This window comes from Misgurnus anguillicaudatus, chromosome 19, assembly GCF_027580225.2.
Source record: "Misgurnus anguillicaudatus chromosome 19, ASM2758022v2, whole genome shotgun sequence".
NCBI lineage: Eukaryota > Metazoa > Chordata > Actinopteri > Cypriniformes > Cobitidae > Misgurnus > Misgurnus anguillicaudatus.
Genome location: NC_073355.2, coordinates 33,971,134 through 33,994,465, shown reverse-complemented (window position 1 = coordinate 33,994,465; position 23,332 = coordinate 33,971,134). Strand labels below are relative to the sequence as shown.

General features: G+C 38.3%; 3 protein-coding genes across 7 annotated transcripts; 2 read left to right on the top strand and 1 right to left on the bottom strand.

Moving 5' to 3' along the window:
- Positions 1 to 1,412: 1,412 nt before the first annotated feature.
- On the bottom strand, positions 1,413 to 9,251 carry nr1d1 (nuclear receptor subfamily 1, group d, member 1). The gene is made up of 8 exons (XM_055194543.2): positions 8,237 to 9,251; positions 5,013 to 5,312; positions 4,832 to 4,920; positions 4,503 to 4,647; positions 3,734 to 4,398; positions 2,773 to 2,958; positions 2,331 to 2,541; positions 1,413 to 2,225 (listed from the first exon to the last, which is right to left on the bottom strand). Exons 1-8 carry the CDS (start codon positions 8,286 to 8,288, stop codon positions 2,029 to 2,031), a joined length of 1,845 nt encoding a protein of 614 aa, XP_055050518.2. The 5' UTR covers positions 8,289 to 9,251; the 3' UTR covers positions 1,413 to 2,028.
- A 4,980-nt stretch (positions 9,252 to 14,231) lies between these two features.
- Positions 14,232 to 16,523, top strand: LOC129436419 (major histocompatibility complex class I-related gene protein). 4 transcript variants are annotated; one of them, XM_055194552.2, is made up of 7 exons: positions 14,232 to 14,621; positions 14,704 to 14,964; positions 15,098 to 15,370; positions 15,463 to 15,753; positions 15,859 to 15,977; positions 16,078 to 16,099; positions 16,188 to 16,523. In XM_055194552.2, the coding sequence occupies exons 1-7, from the start codon at positions 14,564 to 14,566 to the stop codon at positions 16,199 to 16,201; spliced, it is 1,038 nt and encodes a 345-aa protein (XP_055050527.2). In that variant the 5' UTR covers positions 14,232 to 14,563; the 3' UTR covers positions 16,202 to 16,523. The 4 variants fall into 4 exon arrangements, with proteins under 4 accessions (XP_055050527.2, XP_055050526.2, XP_055050525.2 ...); XM_055194551.2 differs by having other exon boundaries at positions 14,233 to 14,621; positions 16,185 to 16,523; XM_055194550.2 differs by having other exon boundaries at positions 14,234 to 14,621; positions 16,075 to 16,099.
- Positions 16,524 to 17,259: 736 nt separating this feature from the next.
- On the top strand, positions 17,260 to 22,121 carry msl1a (MSL complex subunit 1a). 2 transcript variants are annotated; one of them, XM_055194545.2, is made up of 9 exons: positions 17,260 to 17,385; positions 19,237 to 19,927; positions 20,087 to 20,247; positions 20,386 to 20,636; positions 20,718 to 20,782; positions 20,861 to 20,928; positions 21,101 to 21,225; positions 21,329 to 21,401; positions 21,484 to 22,121. In XM_055194545.2, the coding sequence occupies exons 2-9, from the start codon at positions 19,343 to 19,345 to the stop codon at positions 21,572 to 21,574; spliced, it is 1,419 nt and encodes a 472-aa protein (XP_055050520.2). In that variant the 5' UTR covers positions 17,260 to 17,385; positions 19,237 to 19,342; the 3' UTR covers positions 21,575 to 22,121. The 2 variants fall into 2 exon arrangements, with proteins under 2 accessions (XP_055050520.2, XP_073713619.1); XM_073857518.1 differs by lacking the exon at positions 17,260 to 17,385 and adding an exon at positions 17,401 to 17,895.
- Positions 22,122 to 23,332: the final 1,211 nt, after the last annotated feature.

Here is a 23,332-nt window from a genome sequence, read left to right as displayed (position 1 = left end):
AAGTTGCTAGGATCACTATCAAGCAGATGTTTTACTTTCTACTTAAAAGTATTTTTTTTTCAAGTATTTGTATCTTATCCATGTTTTTCTTTGAAAACATACATTCCAAAGCATATTATCATAATTTTACTCTATTATATTTCATAAATACAAGTTTTTGTTTTACATTTAATATTTAAGTATACATTAACTTACTTTTACTCAAGTAAAAGTATACAATTTTATTGTAATTAGGTATTAAATACATTTTAATATGCAATATTAAACAATACACATATGATTCTATGCTTTAGAATGTAGTGAAGTAAAATTTTTCCCAATACAAACATCCTACTAAATTAAGTTATAATAATCAAGTCCAACTAAATTCAATTTAAGCTGATAATAGTCAGTTTTACTGGCATTTTCGCAGCCAGAAAAGCAGCCATTTTGTTGAACGTTTGTCACTCAACAGGGCGTGCTCCGGTGTGGTTACGTGGAAAGTGACGTCAATGCATACCTTCTAATGGTGCGTCCACCGAAGTATGACGTAACAGGAGGTTAGGTAACCATTTAAACTGTAGCTAAAGCTTCAGCCTAATTCTTATGACACCTAGATATTGATCTTTCTTTTTAACTTTACAAAAAAAAACATTTTCACCGTTTAAATATGTACCCCGTTGTACCTCTTTTCTACTCATGGTCAGGTTGAGATACTTGTCTCAGCACCGGTACTCTCTGTACCGCTTCTTTGTCCTCTAGTGCTATATGACAAGAGCTGTATTGTTATTGGCTAAAATGGATCTGAGCGTTGTTCTGGATTGAGCCAATGGGGAACTGTGACACTCTGATTATGAGGGCACAATGACCCAGTTCTAGGTACTTTCTTTACAGCTTATTTTGGTTTGTGTAATGAATGATAAGGTGTGGTGTGCTTGAATAATTGTCTGTATAGATCAGATTCGATATCCAAGAGGGGAAAATTTAGGCAAGGATTGGCAACTTGTGGTATTTGACCTGACGTCACATTGGTACATCATGTTCATCATTTAAAATCAGATTAAATGGCTTTCATGATTGGTGAATTAATGTCAAAACTTATCTCTGATCTTCTAAGATCTGTCTTTAAAATATTTTATGTTTCAGTTTGTCCACTGTTCATACTTGTTTTATATTTGCTCTTAATTTTTTTTGCTTGCTCATTTGTTTGGTGTAGTCATCCCTCCACAGCATTGTTTAATCTTATCATTAAGATGTTATCTATAACAGCAGAGCTTTTAGAGGATAAAATATATCCTTTATATGCGATAAACACTTTATCTCAGAGCGTTGACTGAGCACACAAATAATGCATTTTAAATAAACCAAGGTTTATTCAAGACACAATACTTTGAAATGTTACATATTTTTATCGAGAAAAAAGACAACACGTGTGTTTCATAAAATGCCTTTTATGATTTAAATGACATCTTAAATACATATCTGGATGTTGTTCTATAATATTCATACATTCTACTTATATGTTTGTGCCCATTTATATATATATAATTTGCATTTAGCACATAAACTTTACAAAAAAATATATATTATACACTGTAATACATTTAAAATATGTATATATTATTTACATGTATTTACATACATTAAAGTCACAAGAAATATGTGTGAAGGATAAAACCACATATAGTTTAAAATTTGCATTATAGTTAAAAGGATCTTTTATTCTGTACATATTGGTGAGCAGGAACCCTGGGTACAAGAAAACATTTTGCAGCTGGTGCATTTTGTACTTGTTCCCAATGCATTCCTCTGTTTGACCAAGGGTCCCATATAGAGTTGTCACCTGTGCTAAGTACCTCATGGGTTGTAGCAATTTCGAGTAAGTCTTTCCCTCTATCTGGCAATTAATGGCAATTACGCCCTATTGCCTTTAAGTGTCCTTTCAGATGTGTCATCCAATGCATTCTGCTCTCTGGTGGTTTCTCTTCTACCAGTTCTCCATCTAGTCATCATCTGTGGTGACCAACTACCACTAAGGGATCTGTGACTTCACGCGTCAATCCGGAATGAAAGCAGCTTTTCCGAGTGCATGTTATTCAGCGTGCGCAGGTCTGGAAGCTTAAGCAGCAGCTTGGTGAATCGGGAGGCGTCGCCAGGGCCGCCCTTGGTGATGAGGGTCCGAAGGGCCCGGATAAGACTTTCCTGAAGGATCTCCACTGAATTCACGTTTTCAATTCCAGAGCGATCTAAACGGTAAACAAGTGAAGGAATTACAAAACGAAACTCGAGATGATAATGTCAAGGAAATAGTGACACTTTCTTTCATTCTTTATGCACATAAAGGGACTCACCAGCAGATACCAGCACCACTGCAGTGAAGAGTCCCAGCTCTTCTGCTGACAGCTCTAATGCATTAAGTTTTTCACTGAAGTCAAACATGATGCCCAGAAGATCGCCCATGCCCATGCTTTTCAGAGCCTCCAGGCTGTAGTTTGCACCAGAGATAAACGTTACACTCTTTTCCTTTACGTTGAATAGAGAGGCGAAGCGTACCATGAGGACCTCAATAGACGTTAGAAATATATTAGAAAGGTAAGAGACAATCTAAAACTGTGTTCATTAAACTATGAAAAAGGTCAAATCAATGAGTTTGTGTGTTATTTAAGTCTGAGTTATGAGTTTAGGTAACACTTTTGAAAGTTAGTTACTGGTAGACTTTAATTTTTCACAAGTTACCACTTACGGTTTTGCTTTAGCAAACATTATAGCACCAAAGACACATTTTTAAATTACCTCAAAAGTTCCAGCTTTCAGCAAAGTGACCTGGTCGTTCTGGGATAGTGTGCTGAATCCTGGGATGTGTTTGGCAAACTCCACCACCTCTCGCACAGCTGGCGTGAAGCTAAGAGAGAAGTCTTCCCAAATTTCCTGTGGCGTTTTGTTGGGGTCTGCGTAAGGATGCATGTTCATTGGACAAGCCTGTAATACAATTAGATCGGATAATAATCAGACACAAAGCTTAAAAACTTCAAATTTCACTTTATAAAAATGTGCTTCTTTACTTGGGAATCTTGCTTATTAAAGGGACACTCCACTTTTTTTTTGAAAATTAAACATTTGATTTTTACCGTTTTGGGATCCATTCAGCCAATCTCCGAGCCTGGTGGTACCACTTTTAGCATAGCTTAGCATAATCCATTGAATCTGATTAGACCATTAGCATCGCGCTAAACAATAACCAAATAGTTTTGATATTTTTCCTATTTAAAACTTGACTCTTCTGTAGTTACATCGTGTACTAAGACAGCGATACCAAGACCCCTTAGTAACTTTCAATGGCAGGGGACTATTTTTGGGCATTGTGTATTATCATTACGCCTGCTGCAGCCATGTTACGGCAGCAAAGTCCTTGATTATTACGCCAAAATGAGAGTATAGTTCATAGCCATATCTGCCTAGAAAATCACAACTTTAAATTTTCTGTTGGTCTTAGTACACGAGGTAACTACAGAAGAGTCAAGTTTTAAATAGAAAAAATATTGAAACTCTTTGGTTATTGTTTTGTCCGATGCTAATGGTCTAATCAGATTCAATGGATTATGCTAAGCTATGCTAAAAAATGCTAGCGCCAGACCCGGAGATCAGCTGAATGGACTCCAAACGGTTTAACTCTAGGGGAGCTGGAATGAGCATATTTTTTTTTAAAAAGTGGAAGCTTTACTAATATGTATAACTGGGACAACCAGGGTCTTACCAGCAAAATCTCCTTGCGGTTTTTCCACGGACAGTTATGACCTTGGGAGCTGCCGTTCATTTCTTGATCAACCCCGTGGATGTTACTGTTGTTATTGTGCAGCACTCCATGCGGGAGATGTCCAGACACCGAGGAGGAATGAAAATGATGGCTGTTTTCTGGTGATGCCTCAAAGTTGTTACGATGATGGTTAACGTTATTATCATTGTGGTAAATGGTGTTTTGGCCATTGAGGTGGTATCCGGCCGCACAGCGGTTGCTGCTTCGGTTGTCCATCTCTTCGTTATGAGACAGGAGCGTCTGACCGAATTTATCATGGCCGTAGATGAAGGTCTCGCGATGTGCCCTGGTTATGGCTGCTATCGTTCTGTCAACACCTGGGCTGGGGCACAGCGGTGGAGAAGAGGAGACTGTGGGGGATGACGGGGAAGCTGTAGGGGAAGGAGACGGTGCTACAGGGCCTGCCGGGGCCTGGGGTCCCACCGTAAGACTCGGGCACGGAGATGAGGAAGTGGATAGAGAAGAAGAACAGGGGGTGTTGGATGTGATGCTGGCCAACTGGAATTCGTTCTGCAACTGATTGTTCACCATGTTGTTCATGGCGTTTTGCATCTCAGCGAGCATCCGCTGTTTTTCGCGTTTAGGGATACGGCCAAAACGAACAGCTGGGAAGAACAAAAAGAACAAAAAATGATGCAAAATGTATATGGTTATGGTTCTACTGTATGCCAGTACTTTATTTGTCCATGCTTGATTGACAGATACTCACCATCACGGGACATGCCCACAGACAGACACTTTTTGAAGCGGCACTGCTGACACCTGTTCCGGTTGATTCTCATAATTGTACAAGTTTCGTTTTTTAGGCACTTCTTGTACTGGATATTCTGCTGGATGCTGCGTCGAAAGAAACCCTATGGATCACAAAAAAAAACATAATTGTTACTTATTTATAAAGTGAACTACAGCGTAGTCGTTAATTACACCTTTATCTAAAGTGCAGTACATTCAAGGAATACAATCAGTTTATGTTTCATGGAAATTGATCCCATGACCTTTGCACTGCACGCTTTTCTACCAACTGAGCTACTATCTCACCTTGCATCCCTCACAGGCGTGGACACCATAATGAAATCCAGAAGCCACATCTCCACACACTTTGCATAACAACACCATTCCATTCAGCTCTGAGTGGAAAAAAAAGGCAAACATTATTATTATTAAACCCCAGTAAATGCTACAGATCATATAGATTGAGTAAAATATCCATATAGCTTACTGGTAAGTGTGGCGACTGATTTGTTGGGAGAGTTGCGTGCACTTCCACCGTCGTCGCGGCCTCTCGGGGATCCGCCAGAACATGAGGAGTTTCCGTCCTCACCTGATCCCGAACTCGAACTACTACTGCTGCTGGTGTACATGCGCGAGGAATCGTGGGATCCATTGGGGGATGGTGGAAATCCGAAGCAGGGCTGTGAGAAGGACTGCATGCTGCTGTTGGAATTTTCACTGTACATGGACACAGGGCTGGTGCGGTTCGGGGAACCTCCGCATGATCCGATGTACGATATTACCCCACCTAGCGACCAAACGAGAAGCAAGGGAAAAACGTTTAGGAAAAAAGTATTTACAAGATTCCTCCCACAGGGTTCCTCTCGTTCGCAAGTAGGAGATGCCCATCAGGTGAACTTGAGAATGTTCTTCTGTATTTTTGCTATGATGTGCCAATAAATACTTCTCATAGTTACACAAAGAGTTTGAGTAAAACAGATTGCGCCGCATGGCAACAGAGAACCTGCACCAATCAGTCTGTGTGAAGGTGGATACTTTCTAGGAATTGTTATTGCTTTACTGTAAACTGCACAGGGACATAAAAAGTTACAGCGGTCGCTCCTTTTATTTCCTAAGTGTGGGGTCCTCGAGGGTTTAAAGTTTTTAACTGGCACTGGAAAGCCATGTGAGCAGAGCACGCAACATCTGTCTTTGTTATTTATAAAAGCTGTTAAATACGAATCTACACAATATGACAGTAGCACATGCCTTCACATGTGCGCTGACATTTACAATTGTTTTTGTTTTATTGACATTCTGGTTATTGGTGTTTTCAGACTCGGATCCGATAACAATAGTCAACTTTGCTCCTGAGGAGCTACAACGTGAGCTAGCATGTTTACTAGTCCCTATTGTCCAATTTTTTTCAAGGCAGTCCTCACCTTTGGTCCCAGTAAGTCTTTACCTCTAATTCCAGGGTTTCCTTTTGTATTCTGATATTTTGAAGTATTTTTCCTCAAGCTGTTTATTAATAGCCTATCTATTGCAATGTATTAAATATTTCTATTTTAGTGTCCTCTCGTTTATTTTTATTCACCGTCAAAATTTATTTAAAGTACCAGATGGAGATTACATAAAAGCTGTACACTAGAACAAAGGGTCAACGAGTCACTGTGTCAGGTGGAGCAACAACAGATAAACGTGCTGTTGTTTGTCACCACTTTCTAACTCAAAATGTCTCTAAACCCCTGTCACACATTTATTAAACTTATTTATTTGCAAGTTCACCCAAAAATGAAAATTCCGTCATCACTTACTCACTCCCATGCCGCCACAAACCTGTACAAATGTCCCCGCCCTGATAAACACGAAGGAAGACACTTTAAGGAATGTTTGTAACAAGTTCCCATAGTAGGATGAAAGAATACTATGGAAGTGAATGGGGCTCACGAACATTCCTCAAAATATCCCCCCCCGCGTTCACCAGAACAAAGAAACCTCTACAGGTTTGCAACAACATGAAAGTGAGTAATTGACGATAATTTTTTTATTTATTTTTTGGGTGAACTATCCCTTTAATCAGGATCATGCTGGTGTTATTTACAAAACCGCATCAAACACTGTTAAGTCATTACCCAAATAATATTTTGTTACCTAAACACTTTCCCTGGGTGTAATAAACACGGTGTCAAAGAAATTATTGTATAAGCATAACAGGGCGCGTGCGACATGTTCAAGCCTATCACAGTGAAAGCACGCCTCCCCTCCACGTGCGCCACACACACTCCATGAAACTCACTACATTAGACACGCCCGTCAAAAACACACCCGATTCTTAGAAAATATCACGATTTCATCTCATCCACGTGTTATCTGTACATTTTTACGAACGCGATAAAAAATTGCGGTGAATGTTTAGCCAGTGTTTAGTATATTTATCTTATAATAAGGTGTAATAAAGCAGTGATCCACGAGAGTTTGTAGGTCAGGGTGATCATGCTGTTTTAAAAACACGTTTATCTCTGGTGAAATTACTTCAAGTATTTTGTGGGGGGAAAACACAACGATGGTCCATACATATACAAAATAATCAAAATAAACTATTATTTTGCCAAGTAAAGCTGTGCATTTTCAACGTATTTGGCGTAATATAATAACATGTGCCGTCAGGACTGTGCGTTAACTTGCATTCGCGTTTGGTTCATCCAATATGACTTTAGAGTTAAAACGCAACGTTTTAATATACTGCACGTATCTGTTTTATGTATTTAAAATATAAACATTTTCAATATTGCTTAAAATAAAAATCGTGCGTGTTTGATAACAAAGTAACCTCTAGAGATCATCGGTAACATGCTGGGGTGGGGATATTTTGTGACGCGGTATTCATGTCGGAAGGAGAGGGGGAAACTGTTACGTTAAACTGGATCAATTCATGTCCCACTTTTAAAGTGAACACGGGTTAACGTGATGTCCTGCCCCGCCTCTCCACATTCCATCCAATCGCAGCGCGCACATGGCTCAGCTAGCAGCGTCACACACGGGTTCGCGCTGGGAGGGCATACAAGGCGCGAGGCGGAATTATGTAATGAGCGCCTGCGCTTACCAATAGATGTAGGCGGAGAGCAGAGAATGAAAACAAAAAGCACATGGCTAGGCACGGCGGTCCATGTGAATCGAGTTTGCTCTCGAGGCTTTGCGACGCTTGCCTGCATTGTACACGGATGTCCGTACACCTGACTTTGTAGATATGACCTAGTTCCCCAAAATTCAGGAGGATAGTGTCTCTTCCCGCGATGTCATTGCGTTAGTTGGGCTTTTTTTTTATAAATATCTCTAACTTTTCACGTTAAATATCTCGTGGAATTTGAAATTTAACACATTTCTTAATTGAGGCAAAAATGCAAATATTTACGCTCCCTGCGCATTCAAAAAGTGATAATTTTGTTCCAGAACCCTAATTTAAGTAAATATATGCTTTAATTTGGCAATCACTATTCTCTAGAAAAATCATACACTATACTCTAAATAGGCTTCTATTCACACTATAATAAAATATCTGTTGCAAACCAAGAAAAAAATATATACACAACAACAACATTCAATATCGCGTAATGCAACAAAACAATTTACGTGGTAACGCAGCAAACGCTGATCAAACAGAGATGCAACAGAAATATCCAAGATACACAGATTGACAGACTGTTACTAAAAGCATCCAGATCGCCTTACCTGTGTTGTTCGTGTCTACTGCTGTGGTCATATTGAGCCCCAGTAAAGTCATTCAGCTACTCAAGGAAGAATATTAGCTGCAACACCTTGACAAGTGATGCTGTCTCTCCGTCTCTCTAGATGCAGTTCTATTTTCGTTTAGATCGGTTCTTATTCAGAATCGACTCATATTTGTAGTTACCCTCCTAAAATCAGATAAAACAATTGCGCATCTAATAGATGCTGAAAAGAATGAAGACTAGTTCACAGCTTTAAGCTAGTGTTTCAAGGAAATGTATTTCATTCAATGAAAGTGTCGCACGCAGGGCGCCCGTCCATTCACTCGACCAATCCGTGTCGATCTGAAGTGCTCTGTCAAGTCGGCCCGGTTTTGCTCAGACTGCCTCGATCCGATGTGCGCAGGCGCAACGGGTTCGCCCCTGCTGCACGAGGCTCGAAATGTGTCCATGTGACCCCACCAAGAGCCTCGTGGCCCAGTGACACAGTTTCTCCCAAACACATTTTCGCACGTGGCTTTCTCAATTATAGGCGGTGTAGTTTAAGTTGAACATTTTGACACTGCCCAATAGCAAGTAATGGTTTGTATAATTATGTGCGTGTTTCTGGATATGAGGAAGTTAAGGCAGGTGTGTAATACAGACTACTCAATAGATGTGAAACTACATTCTAAAAAGGCTATTAATTGTTTATCGATTATTGTTATTTTGGAAAGAGATTTGATAACATGCAAACAACAACGCATGATTCATTTGTTGTTACCTTCGGGAGCTATTTTTACCTCACATGACTCTTTAAAATTAGTGTAATTAAAATGTAATTATACATGTAACTAAATGTGTAGTCAGGTTGATTCAGTCATAGTAAATATTTTTGACATGAATAAAACCACTTAACTCTGATGTAACCACATGAAGTTGGATGTTTGGCAAGATGCTTTCAACAGTTTGGCAAACCCTACACGAGGTTAATCTAAACTTTTCACGTGCCATTGAACTTTTTTTAAAGTGTCATTTAAGTCCTGACCAAATACTGAACCTCTTAAAGGCATAGTTCACTCAAAAATACAATTTCTGTCATCATTTAGTCTCATGTTGTTACAAACCTATATTTCTTTGTTCTGATGAACCCGAAGGAAGAAATTTGAGGAATGTTTGTAACAAAACCGTTCTTGAGCCCCAATCACTTCCATAGTAGGAAAAAAGAGTACTATGGAAGTAAATGGGGCTCAAGAACGGCTTGATTATGAACATTCCTCAAAATATCTTTCTTCGGGTTCATCAGAACCAAGAAATTTATACAGGTTTGTAACAACATGAAAGTGACATTATAGTTTTTGGGTAAACTATCCCTTTAAGAAAATATTTATGTCCTACCAAGGTGGGCACGGATCAGTCATTTAAGAAACACAAACAAACATTAATGTTGACACAGGAAAATTACAAGACCTGTTTGATGACAACATGCTTCAGTTGTGCATAAACATACTGGCAAACATTCTGTCTTATGTTTACCAATTTTATGATGTAGCCTGTATTTTTTCAACTGCGTGCTTTTTAACATTTTTGACTTAAGTCATTTCCCCCCATTATAACTCCACGTGTGACCCAGCAAGAAAGACTGACCAGCTTTGATGGACATTTTTTCTTTTGGGGGCTCAAGCAGACACCTGCCTGAAAACAAAACCGGATGCTAAAAAATACCACCTTGCAGCGACATACTTATAAGCAGAAGCACAACAGTAACATCACTACTGCTCCTGGCACTAAAGCTGCACGAGCTATTTGTTAAATTCACGCGGGACACTCAAGCGTCTAGCGTATTGCAGGTGCGATTAATCATACTCGCCTACAACAGTGTGTGACAGTGCACGTGACCGCGCAACGGAGTCTCTGCAAAACACAAACATGCATGCGGATAATAACAGTCAAGTGCTTCTGGATAAGCGAGGAGGCAAAGTTTTGGTCACGTTTGAACATCACGTTACCTGAGAACCAAACAACCATCAGACCAGGCGCGCATCATCAAATCATTTGAGTGGATTTAAAAGTGCGCACAACCCGATTTGTAGCAAAGACGACTGTATGTGTGACATCACGGGATTGTCACATGTAAATCTTCGCCTGAATTGTAAACCGTGCCAGGTCTGTGAACACTCAGCACATGGCGCGCGCAGCAGTGTACCATAATCTCACCAGCATCGTTTCAGACCCACTCACTTTATTCTGGTGAAACATGATAAAGTCAAATTAAATGATATCACAAAATAATCTTAAATAAAAGCGTATATTATCACGTTTTAGAATTAATAGAGCAACCTGAAAAGGAAAAACTGAGTGTTTTAAGTTAACCTCTTTTTTTAAAGTTAAATTTAAGTTCATATCCATATTTTATCATTTAAAAGTTCTAAAGGTGTAATTGTTACATTGTTTTTCAAAAAGGTATGATGTAGTAACAGTAATAAAAAAAGAGTCACTGACCCACAGGTGGACCATTTGTTATTGCACATTTACCCTAAACATTTAAAATCTTGACAACCTTTATATCATTGGAAAGCTCTAAGAATGTAGCTTTCATATTTCAAGGCTATTTGATTATAGAAATTATGTAGTGACACTCATTAAATGTCACTGACCCCATAGAAATGCTAATGCATATTAATTATTATATATTCATAACACTATATCATATTATAAATATATTACAAATCTTGACAATCTATATATCATTGGAAAGCTCTAAGAATGTAGTTTTCATTTTTCATAATCTTTTTGCAATAATAATAAAAATGCATTGACAGTAATGTATTAATTTGTTATTTTTAATTTGAGGGTATGCTTAAAAACAGTGACATCTAGTGGTCGTTGATGGTAAATCTACTAAAATTGTCATAAAAAGCCCTTTTGTGTGCTTTAAAATTGTTGAAAACTAGATGAGACTTAGGCTTTATTCTTTTTCATTTGTATACATTTTCGTTTTTATAGCTTTTTAAAATAAATTATGCTTTATATAATTTATTTAAATAAACTTAAACTGCTATAACTATTTTTTTTATTATTTAGCATTAACAACTCATTTATATCAATTTGAAGGCGAACATTCACTCCAACCCTCAAAAAGGGCGGGGGTGACAAAAACGTGCTGTGTACCATTGTGCATTGATGTCATGATAAATTGTCATATCATGTCCAAAACAAACAAGTTTTTTGTTTGCTTTGTTAAAGATTATGCATTGTTTGTTTTCTTTAGAGTTAGGGTAAATGACCCAACTACAGGTTTGACACGTTTAGTATACAACATCCTGTGCATTTTTGTAATGCTTACTAGCATCAACATATAATGTGGTCCTAAAATAAGACTAAAGACACAAAAGAGGCACAGAACTCTGAGTGAATATCCTTAATGTTTTGCTATTTTTTCATGTGCTATTTGTCCGCTTTGTGTTGTCTGGAGCAACAGCACCCGTGCTCAACAACGTGAGAAAGTTTTGGCATGTCAAATGCTCATTGCCTTCTCATCATTGCGGTTTTCTTCTTTTTTGGCAATACCAAGGTTAAGACCATGTAAATGTACTGCTGAAGCTATATTTTGGCCAGCTCTGCTAAGAGCAAGAGTGCTTCAAATGTATCCCCTGTCGAGACAGCAACGTAGGAATGACAGTATAATATCATGGTGGAAAACGTATCCTGACGTCATATCTTTAGTTCTTTAATGCTGAAATCTACAACACTTAATTTATAATATCAAACCGATATTACCAATTAATGACTATAATGCTTTATTAGAAATCAATTAGTTTTAAGACTTAAGTATTGTCAATCTAGGTCACTTAGCTGCCTCCTAACCTACTATCCGCGTGACTTACAAAGATACAGCACCTGCATTTCCTACTGCTGCTGGTTTATTTACATAATACTAAAATTTGTTTAAGTCAAGAATAAATTAAAGAATTTGCATAATGCCATTTCCAATCCAACTCGTATATAAGATGAAAGCATTTAAATTCATATCAAGTGCGCATTCTACAAATAAACAATCAAATTGCTACTGTATCTTAACCTCACGTAGCAACAGCTTCCCCTTTATGCTTCTGAGCTTTACGATGGAGATTTACTGGATCGCATAAATAAGAAACGATAACCGACACCCCCCTCAATGTATCGATGCGGTACAGATAAATACGCGTCCATGTTTTTTCCGTTCGCGGCTGTCGCAGGGTCCCCGTGCGCCATGTGAGTCGTCCTGCACCTAGAACAGTGCTGCGCTCGCGGGAGCGTGATGGGGTGTGTCGTCACTGCGGCGGATGTGCACGGTCACCAGGCTGGTCCACGTGCGGGGGCGCTGTTACGACTTCAGCTTTGAAGTGGAACACTGAAGTGGGCGTCGACCCGGCGCTCTATTTTCGTGGAAAGCGGGTAGTCTCGGTCATCCACTAATGTAAACATCTCAGTCCTGAGAAACAAACCCCGTGTAATGGGTTTGTGATTGCTGTTCTATTTAAATATGGATACACACACACACACACACACACACACACACACACACACACACACACACACACACACACACACACACACACACACACACACACACACACACACACTTTAATATTTATTATAGTAAACTAGTAAAATTCCCAGATACTATATTTTTAATATTAATTGTTAATTGTTACTACAATATCAACTACTTTATCAAATTCACTATAGTTTAGAATACTACATTAACAAACTTGACTGTAATTACTATAATATACTACAGTTTACTATAGTAAATACTATCAATATTTACCACAATAATAATAAAACCGTATACTACAATATTTTTATGAGTAGGGACAGAATCTCACACAATTATTTGTACATATTGTAAATATTATAGGCTACTTAATTTCTGTTTTTATCTTAAATTACTTTTTTACTTTGCTCTTTAAATTTTACTGCCCGAGAATTTAACTTGTTCAGTGGTGATAAGATAATGTTTATTATACTCCTAAACATAACTTCTCATACAATAAAGCCAAAACTGCACACACGTTTCTTTTTCATACTGTAAACCAATGTAAATAACACAGGTCACGTAGTCTTCAAAAAGTTTATAAACATTTTCCTTATTATTCTCAATTCTCAGTCGTGATTCTCATTAGATTTCTACTTTAATTTCATTATTTATGTTTACTTATTTAGCAGACACTTTTATCAAAGTCGATTTATAAATGAGGAAGAATTTGACATTTGGTCTAGGGAGCCAAGAATAAGCAAATAAGTCTACAAAGAAGGAAATAGATTTATACTTATGAAAACCCCAATTCAAGTGTAAGTTCAGAAATAGATTTAGGCAGTTTAACCCTGAAATACTCAAGGTATATAGAGAAATGTTTCTTTATGTAGTTGACTAAGGGTTAATTATTTCTTATCAACCTAATGGCATTGGCCTTGTTTATTCCAGAGAATGTTAAGATATCACCTTTATACAATTATGATGTTATGGCATAGCTGTATAGATGGTTGCAGAAGGTTCTACAACAAGGCAATAAACGTTTTTTAGTTGCAAATTTTGCAGGTTTTATCCATATATATCCTTATCGATTCTCTTTATCTTAAATATCATGAGAAATATGCAGTGTTTTTTCAACTGGGGGCCATGACCCACTAGCGGGCATCAAGATGACTTGGAATGATATAGGACAAGCATTAAAATAAACTAAAACTATTAAGATATTTCTTGTATCGTATAGGCTACTCATATTATTAGCAATGCAAGACTTTTAATATATAGTTGGGGGGGGGGGGGCTTTAAATATTATTGTGAACAATGGGGAGTCGTGAAGTAAAAAAGGCTGACATACACTGGTTTGTACTTGTACACGCACTCAGAAACTGAAAGCAATAAATACTGTACATTAATAGGTATTATAGGATTGCATGCTTGTACACATGTGTTTAAAGACTGTGAATGCGTAAAGACGGCAAATGGTACACTCTAGTGGAGAAGACTGGCAATTACAGTTCTATTTGTATTTAGGACAGAACGGTCTAGATATAAAAGTAAGGTTCAGTGTACCTGCAACATTGGTGTTACATGTAATGGTTAAAAATTTTCATGATTTTATTGCACTGAACTGCTTCAAGATGAAGTTGACTACATTACTTGTTATGTTGTTGATGCTCTTGATTTGCGCCATCTAGCGGAGCCACGTGCGTTTTTAACCACACCTCCATTTGTTACGACAACAAAGGGGAAGTTTGTAACTTGTCATACTGAGATTTAGCATTGAAAGTATGTCTAATGCTGTTTTAAAAACAAATCCACCTCGTTCAACATGTTAAAATGTTGCATTTAATCGCTGTAATATGCATACTTTCAGCGCCGGTGTATTCTGATTCAGGTAAGCCACGAGAACACAAGAACAAAATGATCTTAAACCATTTTAACGTTTGGATATTGAACTTGATATTCTACTCTTGTAGGATCACATTCGTTGTGGGTCTTTGCTACCTTCTTGACCGGAGATGTATCGGTTCCATTTCCAGAGTTTACCGCAGTTGTTTCGTTGGATGATATTGTCATCGGCCATTATGACTCCGACGAGAGCCGTTTTGTCCAGAAAACACAAGACGACTCTGTTAATGTCACCGAGCAGTTGACCATATCAACAGTCTGTAAAGGCATACACGAGGGCATGAAAACCAAAGCATACTACTTAATAGATTACTTTAATTACACAATAGGTATTTAATCTCTAAAGACCTTTTATTGTAGCCTGTATTGCGTTTCTGCACGAGAGCGCCCTCTGGCTTTTGGAGGTAGCGGCATTTCACCGTAAGATTTACATGCATGTGAGCCTCTGTTCTTCTTTCTAAGGCCTTCACGTGCAGCAGAGGCTGGTCGGATGTGAACTTCACCGTCATGAGCCTGGTAAAATGATGACCCTGGAGGCCTTTAATGGTGAAAGTGGCTTCGAGAGACACTATGAAATTCAGGGGGACCAGCACACTCAGTGGAAATGGCCTGTGATAAAGAGTAGGGCGCAGTTAGAGTATGACGCATGGCTGTATGCTCACTTTTATCGCCCTCTGTGCATCAGTCAGCTGAAGAAGTATCTGAAAAAGGAGAAGAAACGGGTTACAGCGAGAGGTACAGTAGATACCTTGCTAAATTTGAACTGTATGCTTTTGAAACATTGATCTATGATGTTTTCCTGCTTGTTGCCCATTTTGCCTTGACAGTTAAACCAAGACTGAGAGTGATCGAACAATCTAACAGTGACACAGGTGTAGTCCAGGTTACTTGCCTGGCAACTGGTTTTTACCCACGGCACATTAACCTGACCCTACTTCGGGATGGCCAGCCGATAAATGAGGAGCGGGTCATGGGTGGAGAACTTCTGCCTAATGGTGATGGAACGTACCAGATGAGGAAAAGTGTTGAACTGAGTGCTGAAGAGCAGAGAGAAAAACACTCATACACATGCACTGTAATTCATCTTAGCCTGGATAACAAGCTTGACATCAGTATAGGTATAACAAGTTTTCAAGGTCAAGCTTATTTATAAAGATGCATCACATACATCTCTCTCTATATATATTAGGCATATATATGTGTGTGTCAACTTGTTTTTGCAGAACCTGGTCCTGACCCAGTTATTGTAATTCCTTCTGTACTATTGCTGCTGCTGTTGTGTGCATTTGGAGCCCTGGCCTCTTTTAAAATATGGAGGAAGATGTATAAACCTGCCAGTCAGGTACACAAAAAACACTGATGCTGTTCCACCAAAAGCACGTTAGATTAATGCAGTCTCTGCAGGCTAGGCTTTAAATTGTTTTTCTGTCTCCATATAGCAGGTCAGCTACATCCCTACCTCAGGTAAGTCTTTTAACTTTGAGCTTTGGTTTATTAAAAGTGTTAAAATAAACACATATGAATGGGTGATGATTTTCTCTTTTCTTAGAAGCTGACGAGACGTGAGATCCTGAAAGGTTTTTCTTTTGCTTGTTCTAAGCACACCATTATTTGTTTACTTTTACAGAAAAAAATGTCTGTATTTGTATTTCTTTCTAGTAAAATATCTAAACATCTATAAAAGAAGATTATCTTAGCCCACTGGCATTTATGTATTTGCCATATGCTTTTATCCAAAGGGACCGACAGTGCATTCAAGAAGTGTGCAAAAATGTATTGCCACCAGAACTCCTCAGTATTCAAGTACTGTATACTTTTGTATTTGTGAGACTGTTTATATAATTTATATTTGAACTAATAAAAACATTTATTATATTTGTTATATGAACTCAGCCTCTTTATCAATTCTTGGTTTGCTTTAATATTCGCCATAATCCTGATGAAACAATGGATCAACATCATGAGGCATGACGTCATAACGCAAACCTAGCACGTTCCAGAAACCTTCTCGAGTCACGATTAAATAAAGTTAATATCTCCACTGTGTCTTTCATTTATTTTCTGGATTCAAATCTGTAATTTCATCCATAAAATGTATACACAACAATAGTACAATCCCAGGTTTTATTATTTTATGCAGGTGTATTTAAAATATTTTATTTAAATAGTAAATTCTACTTAAACAATTAAAAAAATATTTAAAAAAAAAATATATATATATATTATATATATATATATTTTTAATTATTATTGAATCATTTTGAATAACAAAAAGGCATTAACATACTATCGATGATAGACATTAACAAAATACCAAGCAGAATATTGTAAATAATATAAAAAAATATATAAATATAAAATAAATAAATAAAACATGAAAAGCAAATTATAACTGAGTAAATTAAGTTCCGGGGGGGGGGGTAATCCGTATATTTTCCCAGTAATTTAGAGAGTTTTAAGGCACTCCTCATTTTTAGTTGTTTTATGGAATTAAATAAAATTATAAAGTCATTTTTAAAAGCCTTATTACACAATTTCTTTTTGAAAAAACATTTTTATTACATTTTTTGTCTTCAGCCACTCATACAATCTGTCCCAAAATTACTTAACTGTACAAGCACTATATATTTAATTCTGCAATAAAACCACGAGTCACGATTTCAACCACTTGATGAGATTCGGAACTCACGACAGACATCGCGCATGCGCATTGCGCGCAGATTCAAACATCGGCCGAAGGAAGGCGATAGGTGAGTTTGGGAGGGGGATAAGGGCATTTAAATTTAAAAGTGTAGAAGAACGAGTTAGATAGTCGGCAGCTGTAATGTTGTCATCAGAATTTATATTTTTACAGAATGGTTGGACTTAAAATGGCGTCATCGTCCCTCCAGTGCAGTGGAAGGAACTGCTGAAAATGATTGTTATTGTTTTTGCTGCATATCTAAAATGGTGGACGCTGCGCTGAAGATAGTAATAAAGATGCAGAGGATCGTTAATGCATGTCTCCTGTTTCGCTTTGAATGGAAAATTCTTAGTTGCATGCATATAAACAACCACCAACGATGACGAATAAAACAGTAAACGTGCATGCAAAGCATTTCTACCTAGCTACGAAGAAGCGATGCACACTAGGAGAAAGTTAAGAGAGTGTAGACGTGGTTAGCTTAACCTAGCCTATGCATCGGTTTGCAAATATGAGCGACGCGACCACAAAGGGTTCTGTAAGACGTAACTTAACTCTGTTTCTCTGTGTTGTTTCAGTAAGTTATCTAAATATGTCTAATCAGTTCTTATGGCATATTATTATGGAGATACTTAAAATTAATCGGATGTTGTGCTTCTCTTCTGTTCTTCAGTTCTTATTTTAATATTTTTGATTTCCACATTCACATGTAATGCACTATTTCTCACTTATCATGTGGCCTGTTGCACGAAGCAAGTTGAACAAGTTGCAGTTAGTTTTGAGTTGATAAAACCTGACAAATCCAACCCGGTTTAATCTGTCCTATGACGCTAGTTAACTTTTTAAACTCTGGTTTAAACGCCGAGTTGATGATTATTTATCATGTGCGTTCACGCGCTGACGTTTTCAGCGAACAGCCAATAGCGTTCAACACGCAAAAAGTAGGTGTGCGTATTTCTCCAATGAAGAAAATATGCGCTAATATGAGGAGTTTATTAAACATATGCACCCTGCAGAAAACAACACCGTTTGCATTTATTTAGTTGATTAAGGTTTAACAGTACATTTTAAAACCGGCTGAAAACTCAACATAATTTATGTAATTATTATAAAACGTTCAATGTAAATAAATACATTGTACACAAATAATGACAAGTCAAAGATATTGAAGAGTCAAATTTTTATAATTAAAAATTATAATTAAATTTATTTTTGTTAAAATACTTTAATCATATGCAACCCATAACTCGAAAAGCAGATTAAAATAAAAAATGGATTAACATCATTTAAAATGTTGAGTATTTGCAATGTTGTCTTTATTTTCCTTGTGTGAATGTTAAAGTAAAATGTATGATGATGTCTTTTCCGCCATAGTGTCTTTCTTGTTAACACTAACTGTGGGTTTACACCAGACGCGAGTTCAGCGATATGCGCGAGTAGATTACATACATACAAAGTCAATGCAAAGACGCGATCACACGCGTCCTCGCGTGGGGCGATGCGAATGATGCGATATGGACTGCACGTTTGTCGCGAAAACATGTACTGTTCGCCTCAAACGAGTCTTCGCCCAAGTTGAATATATTCAACTCGAGCGAAAAATTTGCATTACACAAAGTTAAATCCCGTGAGTAATCTAGAGCGAGCAACGGAATGCGATTGCAAGCTTCGCGTTTGTTGTAAACCCACAGTAAAGGGTTAACTGTGTCATGCGTCACATGTCACTCTGCTCATATCTCTTACCCAGAATAAAACCTTTTCCAGAGCAGGCTAGCAGTGTACCGTAACGATGTTACCATGGCGATGAACACCGCTTTAAACCAATCCACCTTTGTGAGCCCGAAAAACCGGGGTAACCACTGAAACCAGCTTTGTGCAACAGGCCAATGGTCAGCTACTGACATTGTTTCTCCCTTAGAATGGCAAAAGAAGAGGAATCTCAAGAGCACGTATCCAGACTCTTAAATATCCCCCTTATCTATGAAGGTGGATGTTGGTAAAACGTACAGTTGGAGCAAGTCGCAATGTCAATGCGATCCACTGTGTTTCGGAGTGGACAACACAGAGTCGACACAAGCCTAATAGAGCCTGACAACCTGAAACAGAGCTGCAACTTCACCGCTAATGTGCTGAGCACAATCCACAACAGTGAAAATCATCAGCACCCACGCAACAAAGCAAAGATCAGCCATCAGAGTGTGGCGTGTTGTCGTGATCAGTCTCCAACAAGAAGAGAGGAGGAGAACTGGGAGACTCGGGGGACCTTGACACTCCCATCAACCAAGCAGATGGGGGCGGAAGGTTCCCTGAATAAAAGCAAATCACTGTTTTGTCAGACCAGTCACAGCCACGTGGAAAAGATGGATCCCATGGAATCAAATGGCAGCAACCAGCGGAGAGATGGTGGTGTGGCTGCGGGGGTCCCCTCACCAGAGAACAGTCCCGATGGGAAACATCGCAATGTGAGGAAAGGCCCCGGCCTTGTGGACCCGCAGACTAGCTGCATCCGACAGATCCTGCTGCTGCAACTGGAACTGATGGAGCAGCAACAGAAGCAACTGCACAGCAAAAACAAAGAGATTGACGATCTCAAGGCTGAAAAAGAGATGGTGGGCTACTGTTTTCGTACTATAATATCATAAAATAACTTTTATTATAACTATGGCAACTGAGGGTTAGTAACATTTGTTTACTTTTTCTAATAAAGTGTCCTTTATCAGTTTATTTTAGGATTCAACTGAATATATGTAAAATACTTTGCATTGTAGCTGAAAGCACGGATTGAGCGCATGGAACGAAGATTGGAGATGGTGAGAAAAGATGGGGGAGAATCTCGTCCCTCTCAGACGCCCCGGCGCAAGGAACCAGAGACAGAGACCGCCACTTCAGATGAAGCCCAGTGTGAGACAGAAGGAAAAGACCTGAAAAAGTAGGCTACACATCAGAATTATCAAATGGCAGTATTATTTATGGGTTTACCTTTTGCTTAAACACATGTTATGTAACAGGGCTTGATATGACTCATGAAGCTTGATGAATAAAATGATTTTTTTCCCACTCCCTAAAGGAGGTTTCCTTTCCAGGACTCTCGGACGGGCAGATCGCGACGTGGACAGCCCAAGTCACCGCTACCGCCATCACCACAGGAGGACCCAGCTGTGAAGGAGGAACCTCAGGAGAAGATGGGTCCTGAATTACAGGCACAGTCAGAAGAACTGCTTTACGTGGATACCACTGAGATGTGCCACTGCTGCTGTCATCAGCCACAGCCGTCGCTATGGCACGACTCTACCCCTGAGCATGAGGAAACAGTTGTAGGTATGTTCGGTTATGGATGTTGATGGATGATGACTTAAGATGCGCTGATAAATGAAGTGTATTATGGTTCCTACTGTGCAGTTCCTTCATGGCGAGAGAACATTGTAAAGCCGCTGGGGCAGAAGGAGGCCTCGGACATCCCCGAGGTTAGTAAGACACAAAGATGCGATGCTGTATGCAGTGAAAAACTTGAAATGTTTATGTCTGAGATCTCTTTTTTACAGTGTCTGGATGACAGTGTCTTTTTGAAGCGTCATTCAAAGCTTGAACTGGATGAGAAGAGAAGAAAGAGGTGATAGATTGTTGTCTGTAGGTAGTTAAGAACACCATATAATAGATGATTGTTACATATTAATAATCTATCACCCATCCTCATTAGTACTTAGTTTGCTTTCGTCCACATGTGATCCGATCGACCAATACGCATCTTAATACTAGGTGTAAACAGGGCCTTTGGTTTTTAGGTGGGATATCCAGCGTATTCGTGAACAGAGGATGTTTCAGCGTCTGCAGCAGAGGATGAATAAGAGGAAGATGAATCAGGAGAGCGAACCAGAGGTGGTCTCCTTCTATCCAAATCCTGAAGATGGTACGTCAGCTGTACTTGGACACAATTGATATCATTGGCCAGTCACATTTAGTGCTATCGGAACAACTTACTTTAATTAATGTGCTTTTTCATATTTACTCAGTGGAGTCTATTATGGTGACACCATTTCTGCCAGTGGTGGCTTTTGGAAGACCTCTCCCTAATCCGAAACAGCAGTAAGTTTAAACCGTTTTTGGCATTTAGATTGCACGGAATTTTAAGAGTGTGCTATATATCATATAACATTTATTTACACAGAGATTTTAAATTGCCTTGGTTGAATGAACGCAGTACCAGCCGAGCTGAGGTGCCCAAGAAAAGGACGCCCCACCGGACATGTCGCAAATGAAACCACCACATATAGTGGTGATAACAGGCATCTCTCACCGCCGATTCAACAGGAAACCGATTCCTTCATGCCGTCCTGTGTGATTAAAGCTGAATTTTGGCCTTGTACTCTATCACTAGATTGCACTTTTGTCGCAGATTATGGGCTGACTTGGATCCCTCTAAAAAACCCCTGCTTGGCATCTATGCGAAACTGTGTTTTGTTCAGTACTGTCTAAGAGAAAAACTTCAACAGTCACATCCTTGATCATGATGACCTCTACAGTGTAGAATGTAACACATGATCACGTTTGTGTCATATCTTGCTTGAGCAATATGGACCAAAGCTTCTACCGTAACACATCTGGCATAATGTATTAAACCACAACTGCAAAACTGTACATGCTGCATTTTTTGTCGATTGTTGGTGGGTTCCCTTCAGATGTAGAAGGAATTGTAAATGTTTTAAATGTGTTATGTTAATTGTATCATAAAGCTTTATTCAAAGAAAATGTGTAAGATACTTACAGCTGCAGAAATTATTTCAGATATTAAAAGTCAAAAATGGATATGCTTTGTTTTCCTGACTGTTTTTAGTGAATGTTTGGTTTCATTTGGTATTGTTGTGATGATATATATCACAGACCTTTTTTTTAATATAGTAAAAATAGCTAGATTAAGTTAAACAAATGCTTAAATTTTACTTATCTTAGCAACACTTTCTACGTCATCTCTACAGTCAAAACTAAAGAACTAGGGTTTTAACATAAAGTGGCATGGCATCTTACGCACAAAAGCCATTGGCACGCATTTTCAGTGGCTCATGCCACTGTGTTAAGTCGAGTGGCACTCACGGTTACCGGTTCCACATGCCACTCCGTTTAGTGGCTGTCCACTGACACAGGTCAGTAAAACTCTGACAATCACAGATCATTACAGCTCAGAGAGTGACATGCGTGTGCTGCTGCTATATGTTTATTTAATTGTGACACAAAATTATTTTTGTGTGTGCTTTTTGACTGTCTGGTGTTTCAAAGATTTGAGAGTTAAACAGGACATGATGCTCATTTAACAAGGGATTGCATGATCACAATATTTAAATATATAAAATGGAAATGCATAATATTTTTAGTGTTTAATTTAATAAAGCACAGTATTTGTCTGAGCCATGGTCTTGTGAGTGATATATTTAATCTGTTTTGTAATTTTTTTTAAATCTGGGTTTAATTTAATCATTTGAAAAGTGTCTTCTGTCTGAGCTTCCTAAAAAAACAATTTTTGTTGTGATATTTGAATATAGTAATTTCTACTATAATTAATCCTTATTATTTATAAACAACAGTCTACAGGTGCTGGTCATGTAATTAGAATATTATCAAAAAGTTTATTTATTTCACTAATTCCATTTAAAAAGTGAAACGTGTATATTATGTTTTTTTTAACACAGACTGATATATTTCAAATGTTTATTTCTTATAATTTTGATGATATAACTGACAACTAAGGAAAATCCCAAATTCAGTATCTCAGAGAATATTACTTAAGACCAATATAAAGAAATTGATTTTTTAGAAATCAGGGCCAACTGAAAAGTATAAACATGAAATGCAGGTGCCAAGTCCTGTTGGAAAATGAAATCTGCATTTCCATTAAGTTGGTCTGCAGCAGGAAGCATGAAGTGCTCAGTATACGGCTGCGTTGACCTTGGACCTCAGAAAACACAGTGGACCAACACCAGCAGATGACATGGCACCCCAAACCATCATTGACTGTGAAAACT